General features: G+C 41.3%; 1 protein-coding gene across 2 annotated transcripts in view; it reads left to right on the forward strand.

Annotated features, from left to right (window-relative positions):
* Positions 1 to 9161, forward strand: part of LOC124135837 — a 31637-nt gene extending 22476 nt beyond the window's left edge. Inside the window, exons 12-15 of one of the 2 annotated variants that reach the window (XM_046501448.2) lie at positions 3564 to 3918; positions 6262 to 6507; positions 7789 to 7975; positions 8331 to 9161. In XM_046501448.2, coding sequence (XP_046357404.2) covers positions 3564 to 3918; positions 6262 to 6507; positions 7789 to 7975; positions 8331 to 8656 — 1114 coding nt within the window. In that variant the 3' untranslated portion in view covers positions 8657 to 9161. Of the gene's footprint in view, positions 1 to 3563; positions 3919 to 6261; positions 6508 to 7165; positions 7220 to 7788; positions 7976 to 8330 lie in introns of those variants that run through there. The other variant, XM_046501449.2, reaches the window with a different exon arrangement.
* Positions 9162 to 9507: the final 346 nt, after the last annotated feature.

A 9507-nucleotide genomic window follows, 5' to 3' on the forward strand; every position in this document is an offset into this window, starting at 1 on the left:
CCCGGAGGGGTTTTGTGGGGAGATAAGCTACCTCCGGCGTATGCAAGGTGCCAACACACTAATACATACAGTGCCGACACACTTGTCGTGGCCAGTGTTCCCAGATCGAGGTGTGTTGAGTGTGATACTTTTGGAGACTCTGTATTCGGACGTGTCACCGGGGAGTGATGTACCGCCGATCTAAGTCCAGAGATTCTGAAAAGAAAGCTAAGTCAGCGAAGAAACCTACTGTCGCGTCCAGTCCTCTTACTGCTCCCTCAGGACCGACTCCGTGGTCTAGTGGTAGAGCGTCCGCCCGGAAAGTGGAAGGTCAGGGGTTCTATCCTAGGTCGCGTCATGCCAAAATACGATAAAAGATGGTTCTTGTTGTTTCCATGTCTGGCGCTCGTCATTACAGGGCTAAAACAAGGACTGGTTGGCTCGTATGTCTGAGTAGGGTATTCATGTTGAAAAGCGGCATGGTATCTCAGTGGGCTAACACTATAAAATCGACATTAGTCCGGACTAGTAGAAGCAGCCACACCGCCACACACACACGTGCATGCACGTCGCTATATAAGTGCAATAATCTTGAACGCGACGTGAGGCCTCATTTCACCTCACCTCACCTCTTCGCTGCCTCAGACTCCCTGGTGCCTGTTTTATTAGTATAACGGGGCTGTGTTCCAATGATCAGAGGTGTCACAAAATGCGAATAAAGTAATAAAGAAAACGTGGTAATAGGCTCACAGGTTTATTAATAACGCCCAATTGTACTGATAGATGACAATAAAATATCAGATAAACACAATCTGCGCTGACAAAGGTCATTGATTAATTTCATCAGCGCAGATATTCAAGCAGCTTCATCAAGCAACTGTGTTACGAGATAATTACATTTTGTTTGTGTTCATTGAAACTTCTGCATTCTGATTAGCTGAATTGGTCACGTGTAATTGCATTCATTTCCCAATGAATGTAAAAAATGAAGCCACGCCTACCAAAGCGGACTACTTTGATTACTACCGAATGTCTGGGAATCCAATATTACAATTGAGGGAATTCCTTTTCTCCTCACGTGTTTCGTCATGCACAGAACATTAAGCGAAATTCATGCATATTCGTTGTCCAAACAACTCTTGGAGAATGAAGGCCGAGAAGGATTAAAACCGCAAACGTGCAGGCTCTCTCGCCTGTTTTTTCCGGCTCGCCTCGGTTCCACAACTTTCATGTCTTCCGGTTTCATTTCTTACTAGCATTTTTCCAACTGTGTCTTCCTAGTGTCAGGGAACTAATGTTTGAATCTGGCGGTAACTGACCATGTCATTTGAAACAGCCGCCTTCTCCCGAACGTATTTGTTCCGGTTCATTACAGTCTGACTGTTGCTGTTCTTCTCGCCTCTTGCCTTGATTGACAGGTCCTCTGAACTTTGTTTATATCATCATCTCCGTTGATTGGCTACTGATATGTAGGCGTGTCAAGTTATATGCATGAATTAAACAATCACCTGATTCATGTCACGCTACAGTTTGTATTCCTACACACGGAATGTTTATCAATCTCGTCATTTTTGTCTGCTTTGATATATACAACTGTTTTTGGTTAAACTATTAAAGATAAAACATGTGTTCATTGTCGAATTTAATTATAAGCATTCATACGCGGATTCATACAGTTTGCAAGTCGGTTTTTCGATTCTAACCTCAATGAACTGAAAAAAATACACAATCAATCCTTAAAATAGAATGAGTGGCTAAAACAACACTTTGATAAGATAACGGTGGGTAGACTGCCAGTTAAGTGAGTCAATAAATTCAACACTCTTAATAAGTGAATAACCTCAGCTGGGTTAAATAAGGGGAAATAAACGGAGGGCTTATCCCTAAAATAAGTCCCTTAGACTACAAAATCGACAGGGTACATCGGAATATTGAAATCCACAAAAGATTGGACTGAACAAGGAAATACTAAAATTCCTAAATAACTAGGCAATCACGGGAAGGTTGGTTATCCATAGTATTACAAACCCTTGTCACCCAGTTTAGTTCAGTACAACCAGACTAAGTCTGAATCTAGATCGAACAAAGTCGGAAACGACCGTGACCACTCCAGTAGCGGGACAATCGTGAATTTAACGAAACCTGGAGGGTAAAGACACAAGGTCCTACAAAATTTATAAATATACAGCGCGCGGACGTCAGCGTGAGCTATCTCTCCTAAACGGGAGTACACACTCGACCCAGTTGTTAGTCAGTAACCATAGGGATGCTTGGGTTTGTTCGGGTGAATGTTTGTTGTTTTAGATGCTGGAAACTTGGTTCAAGCACAGTTTCCACATAAGATCGAAGTAGAAGGAATGCATAGTGCGAGATAGGAAAAGGATACTGAACAACTAAAGTTCCTGTGACATTGAATAAGATTTAATGCAAAGTTATGTTTTTTACCAAATCTGAAACAATTTCGGTTTGCAAAAGATAAAAGATAATTTCCCTTTACCACTATCAAATGGGTCCTCTGTCTTGCTGTAATCATACCATACCATACCATAACGCTGCCGCCCCAAAACCGATCTTCTTCCATGACACAATGATTGACGTAACGTTCACCTCGACGTCGGTACACTGGAATCCGTCCATCGCTGTGGCTGAGGTGAAAACGAGACTCGTCAGTGAATAGAACTTGTCCCCACTGCATGGCCGTCCAGCATAGACACCGTCTGCATGACTGTGATGTGTTTGACGTTGGTTTCCTGTCAAAATGGGACGTCTAGCGGGTCTTCTGGCGACAATCCCTGCACATCTGAGGCAACGACGTACGGTTTGAGAAGATATTCGTCGAAGGCCAGGGATGCTTCTTGCAGTCACTGTTGTTGGCTGGAATCGATTTCGTACGTGTGTTGTTCGCATCCAGTTGTCTTGTCGATTATTGGTTACGCGTGGCCTGCCACTCCGAAATGGTCTCTGACTGCATTCGTCTGTTGCCAACGCTGCCATAAACACCAAATGGTGTTTCTGTAGACGTTAAATTGTCTTGCAACATCACGTTGACTCGATCCTGCTTCAAAGATACCAATGGCTCGTAGACGCTCATTTTCGGACAGGCGTGGCATTTCGTAATGTTGAATAATTGTGTAATTTTGTTGTTTTTCTGAGTGGTTGTTGTCAGCACGATGCTGAACAATGCATATGGAATCCCATTAACGCACATGTTTTTATACCCATTCTAGGGTAGTGAAATGCATGGGGCTTGTATAAAAGCCAACTTTAGCAGGTGCGTTTTTGTGACTTGATTCCATACATATACTACAATATTGAAAACCAAACTTTACTTGTTTGAAAAATACACTAAAATATTGGTGTCACAGGAACTTTTGTTGTTGAGTATATATAAATATGCAATTTATACTAAAATTTTCAGTTTTTCCCACTGCCAACAAACGCTTCATTTTTGGCATATTACTGAAGAAACTATTAATTTAAAAAATCTCCCCCTGAAATGGATGCTACCTCCAACATTAACAGGACATTACTCGAGACATTTCTCAAATACTGTACTTCCTCAATGTATTAATGTTTTCTTTCAGCACTGTCGTGTTTAAAACTGTAATCAACTTTTCGTGCGCAGTTTCCTTAACCACAAGCAAGACACAGTTCTCACGAAAACGTGGTTTCATAACTAGCACCTTCTTTAAAAATGAGGAGCTGGCTTTTGGAGACCGGATACTCCCGAAACAGAAGCTCTCCATCACTGATGTAGCTGGGCTGCCGGAATTCCCAGATTCCACCTTTGGAAAACAACTGATTCACACACACCTTTACCGTATCTACCCTATTAACACGGACAAGTCTATCTTGGAGCTGGATAATCCCAAACTCGCACATCAATTGCAAGGCGTCATTCAGTTCCTCCTCCAAAGGGTCGCCGAGAACAGGAGCAGGGTACGATTTGGATTTGTGGCTCAGAACATGAGCTGGGCAATTGTTAATGTTAACTACCAAAACAGGATCAGGGAAAGGTTTGATGTTGACACTAAGGACAGGGGCAGAGTAAGCCTTAACATAGTAACCAAGAACCCGAGCAAGGTAAGTGTTGACATAGTGGCCAAGAACCCAAGCGGGGTAAGTGTTGACATAGTGACCAAGAACCCGAGTTGGGTAAATGTTGACATAGCGGCCAAGAACCCGAGTGGGGTAAGTGTTGACATAGTAACCAAGCACCGACGCAGGGTAAACCTTAAGGTAGTAACCAAGAACCCGAGCAGGGAAGGCGTTGAGGTAGTAACAAAGCACACGAGCAGGGTAAGCCTTAACATAGTAACAATGCACACGAGCAGGGTAAGCCTTTCCATAGTAACCAAGCACACAAGCAGAGTAAACCCTAACATAGTAACCAAGAACCTGAGCAGGGTAAGCCTTAACATAGTAACAAAGCTCACGAGCAGGGTAAGCCTTTCCCTAGTAACCAAGCACACAATCAGGGTAAGCTTTACCATAGTAACCAAGAACCTGAGCAGAGTAAGCCTTAACATAGTAACCAAGAACCCAAGCAGAGTAAGTGTTGAGGTAGTAGCAAAGCACACGAGCAGGGTAAGCCTTAACATAGTAACAAAGCAGACGAGCAGGGTAAACCTTAACATTGTAACCAAGACCCCGAGTAGGGTAAACCTTAACATAGTAACCAAGCACACGAGCGGGGTAAGCCTTAACATAGTAACCAAGAGTGAGTGAGTGAGTGAGTGAGTATGGTTTTACGCCGCTTTTAACAATATTCCAGCAATATCACGGCGGGGGACACCAGAAATGGGCTTCACACATTGTACCCATGATTGGTACTCATAATTATAATTGAATTAACAGACGAGGTAGTATACAGAGATTACTGGCCTAGTGTGTTTTCGTACCTAAAATATCATATATTAGAAATACAAATTTTATAAAACACAACACATATATTCCTGATATATGATATTAACGATAGGAAAACACACGAGGACTCATGTGATGTGATTCTTAAAATACTAAAATTCTGTAGGCATACGTGGATGCAAAGTATGTGGACCTATATGATAAATGGGGCGTTTCACTCGAACACTATATTCATACGCAGTTATTTCTTTGAGCGACATTACGTCTTGTACCCCGATTCTTTTAAAACTGACATTATATGATAATAAGAGTATAACCCTCGTGTTTCCGTAAATATTTAAATTACAAATACAAAATTTGCGTTATTTACACCAAGGACGCCCATAATCCATGTTTAATTCCTAATATGTGATATGTATGCTCCGGAAACACACTCGGCTAATAATCTCTATGCAGGTAGATACCAGGTAGATATTTTATGGATGACAACTACCTATTTTATTTTGACGTTTCTGTATAGATTCTTATACCATTGCCAAGCAAGAGTGAAGTAAGACAGTACAGTGCAGGATTATATACATATCATAAGGATTAACAAAAACAATGAGTGGGTATGGTTTTACGCCGCTTTTAGCAATATTCCAGCAATGTCACGGCGGGGGACACCAGAAATGGGCTTCACACATTGTACCCATGTTGGGAATCGAACCCGGGTCTTCGGCGTGACGCCCCCGATGAACAAAAACAGCATGAGGTTGTACATGATAGGGAGTATCAGAATCAACACGGGATAATGGATGGTTTACATCGTGACAACAGAAAGAAGCCAGCTGTACGTGACGGGGTACAGATACAGATGATGAAAGCTGGAGTGTTCTGTTGTTTTTCCAATTCATTGTAGGCAGATGGGATGAGATATCCTTATCTCTGTTGATTGGGGGCTTGTGTCGGCGGATTTGAACTACTTCTGCTAGTTTTCGTTTGGTGAAGTCATGAAAATTGTTTGATAGGATTTGTCCTTTGCCCGACATGAAATGTTGTAAGGGCAGTTTATAATGTGGTCTGCGAAACGTCAGAGTGAAAGAACATAAATCATCTACCACCAAATCAGACCGAAAATCAGCCATCTTCACTCCATAAATAATCTGTCATTATTTTGCCTTGTCAATGTGGAACTAACGTAAATATTAAGTCAACAATTTATGTACGGGCTAGACACTTACGATAAAGGGGAGATAGTTTGCGGCGAGGTAACTCTTGCAAGACAATAGTTCCGTCAAGTGTTATGTTCACTGCTGTGAAATATCAAGTGTTATTTTCACTGCAAGGAAAATACCACTTTTCTCAACTTCAGAAAACTCGGTCTTTCACACTGAAGTATATAATAAATCTGGATATGTACCTTTCTCTCCCCAGACCAAGGTCCTGTGTGTACCCATGTATCTCCAGAGTCCTGATCAAATATACAAGTGGGCAGGGGTTTTCCACGTGGAGGGGGTGAAGGTGTGGGAGGAGAGGCTGGCTATGTTTGTCACCTGGTATGACTTCGAAACGGCATGGATGTTATTGAAAACGGGGAAAATAACTCGTGAAGACATAATGAAGGTTGTGGTGGATGTCGTACCGGACGAACTGCTCCCTCGCGTGGACAAGTATCTGCCGGTGAGTGTACATGCTGAAATACTATACAACAGAACTAGTGACATGTTAGTCCTTAGTGACAGAATTGAATAATTGCTTCCTCGTGGTTTACAAAAGATACATTGTTCCCAGGTCATGCTTGGATGTCCTGAGTTATATTACCATGTGTTGTCACAAAAACTGGCTGCCTTGAAGCTTTGTCCGAAATTGTTTACTTTCTCTGACAAAAGACAGCCTTGGAAAAAGACCACACGCAGGCACATTCACATATAGTCACTATAGATTTAGTTTTTCTGAGTAAACGGACAGAACTTTATTTACACTCAACCTGGATAATCGGCATATGAGGTACAAATTTATAAACAATATATACTTTAGATGACGGTATGGTTTACGTGGAAGGTTTTTCAGTTTTCTTAATGACCTTGCAGAACGTACATTCTTTTAGTGACATATACATTTTTTTACAATTAAAGTTGCTATATCAGATAATCTTAAAGAAATGTTAGATTTATGGACAAGTTTATGGAAGAACTACTGGGTTAACCATTATAAACTATAACCCGTCTCTTTAAAGTACTTTCCAAACATTCTATCCATTTATGACAGCTATTGTTTGTACCTATTTCATTATATAACATTTAATATCGGATTCTTGTTAATTTTTATTCCTTGCTAGATAGGAGCTCGGCCTCAAAACCTACCATTCGACATTTACTAGAGTTTATTAAAGGTACTCTTCCAAGTTCTCCTTTTAACATGTATGAAGGTGTAGTTTTGTTTATGGAAAGTAATTTACGTCAAACATTAACATAAACAGATTCAATATTCACAACCAAATAATATAATTGGTTTTACCATAGAACCGAAGAGATATAGCTTTATTAATAGATTAAGTTTCTTCATGTATGTAATACAAAGTACATGACCTTAGTGGCAGATTCACAATTTGCTTTTGTAAAGGTTTGAATAGATTTATTGTTTGTAAAATGAATACCAAGATATTTATAATCGTGAACACATTCGATTGGTGAGACATTTATTAATATATGTTTAGTCTTGTCTCTTTTTGTACCACCAAAAACTCCTATTATTAACAATGATACGACTACGTTTCCCATCAATACCTTGTGCTAATAAACCTATAAGCCAAACATTGCCAAAAGTTTTTTTTTGAAATCGGTGAAACCACAATATATTTCTTTCTTTCTATTTTTTAGAAACTTGTTGAATGACGATTTCTTTGGGAAGGGTACTGTCCTGCTTCTGAGTTCCACTGTATGTTAGATATTTGTTCTTCAGGGTTATGAGATGTTGTCCAGGATACTGAGACTGAACAGCTCACGTCTTCAACAGGAAGGCCGCGACGAGGTCCGCTGGACGTTCAGAACCTACGTACGACCTCGCTACAGCTATCTCGCATTCCGGTTATTAGTGAAGGAAGTGAATCTGAGTGCAAAATATGGGGATTTTCCCGCAGACCAAGACAGTAAGTATTTAAAACCTGTAAACAGTACATATTAGAATTGTGTGTCGGACCTGATAACGTATATCTACTTCTTGCTCTGTCTGCCTTCGATAATTGTTGATTATCAAATGACAAATACTGACGTAAAGAAAAAGAAGAAAGGCTAATTAATGGGGTGTTTATTATGAAGTTTGTAACTTGAAAAGTCAGAATATTCGGCCAAATAGTGAACACAGTTGATGCCGTAATGACATCCAGTCATCGCACTTCTCTGAAGACAATAATTTGTGTGTTCCTTAATTCCTTCTTCCTTCCATCAGTATAATTATGATGATAAACATGCTAACCATTATTACCAGCTTTAAATATTGTTCAGATGCAAAAGAACAAATTCATAGGATGCTGACTGATATGCACGATAGAGAAGTCTCAAAGGAAACAGTGGACGAGTTGTACGAAGAAATGAGGAAACACGTCCCTGGCTACAGCGGATATCCAAAGACAGTAACCCCTAGACAAGGGGGAGCAGCCCCCTGTCAGGGCAGCACGTCCAGGCAGGAAGCTTCGGATAATAGCTGCAGCAGCTGTGGAAAGGTGTCCAGTCAGTGCAAAAGATGCGTAGGGTGTTTGAAGGTGACCTACTGCAACAGGGAATGCCAGCGAAAGGATTGGCCAGGTCACAAGAAGAATTGCAAGAAATAAACTTCACATCCTTCTTCAAACGTTGTTACACATGAGCATGAAGTTGTGTCACGAAGGGTTTGGTAATGCGTGGAATGACGATGTGTGTAGATGCCACCATGTAACAATTATCTTTCTGTGAAGATGTTTCACGCTGTTCTTTACAAATATTTCAGATTTTTTGCTCTATTAAGAATCTGGCAATTCCTTTGGTAAATCCGTACCACGTGACGAAATAATACGTTTCAATGTAGACCCCGAAATCATGTGACTGACATTGATCTCGTGTATTGACTCGTCACATGATCAGTATTGACATGTCACGTGATGAATATTGACTCGTCTGCTAGAAAACAAGATGGCGTCTCGTACGAACACTGCGCGGTTTGCATCTCAGTTACTGTAATGAGTGAGTGAGTTTTGTTAAACGCCGCTTTTAACAGTATTCCAGTTATACCGTTGCGTGTCAGCTTTATGTGGAAGGAAAGCCCGAAGTGATCCAGGTCTCAGACGTTTACCACTTCGGTGAAACCCACGAGCACGGTTATGGTGCTGACAAACCTAGAAGCATAATCGGGGCGAACCGGGATTCGAACCCACAATAATAGGTTTCTGGCATGCCCAAGGGACGCAACTCTGCACAGCGAATCGCGGCGCCTTAGACGACTGGGCCACCCGTGCCCCCCCAGCTACTTAAATGAAAGAGGACTGTTTAAAGACTTCATGAACTTTAAAGTAAATTTCGGTGTAACAAAACGAATGATTATCCTTAACGAGGTAAATATATGAATACAAGGACCATCGGACCCCATCCCTTAGGCTGTCTGACCGGACACCCCCCGGCTGCCCAAGTCAGACCACCTCAGGGGTCG

The sequence above is a fragment of the Haliotis rufescens genome, unplaced genomic scaffold, assembly GCF_023055435.1.
Source record: "Haliotis rufescens isolate VD_foot unplaced genomic scaffold, xgHalRufe1.0.p SCAF_4, whole genome shotgun sequence".
In the NCBI taxonomy this organism is placed as follows: domain Eukaryota; kingdom Metazoa; phylum Mollusca; class Gastropoda; order Lepetellida; family Haliotidae; genus Haliotis; species Haliotis rufescens.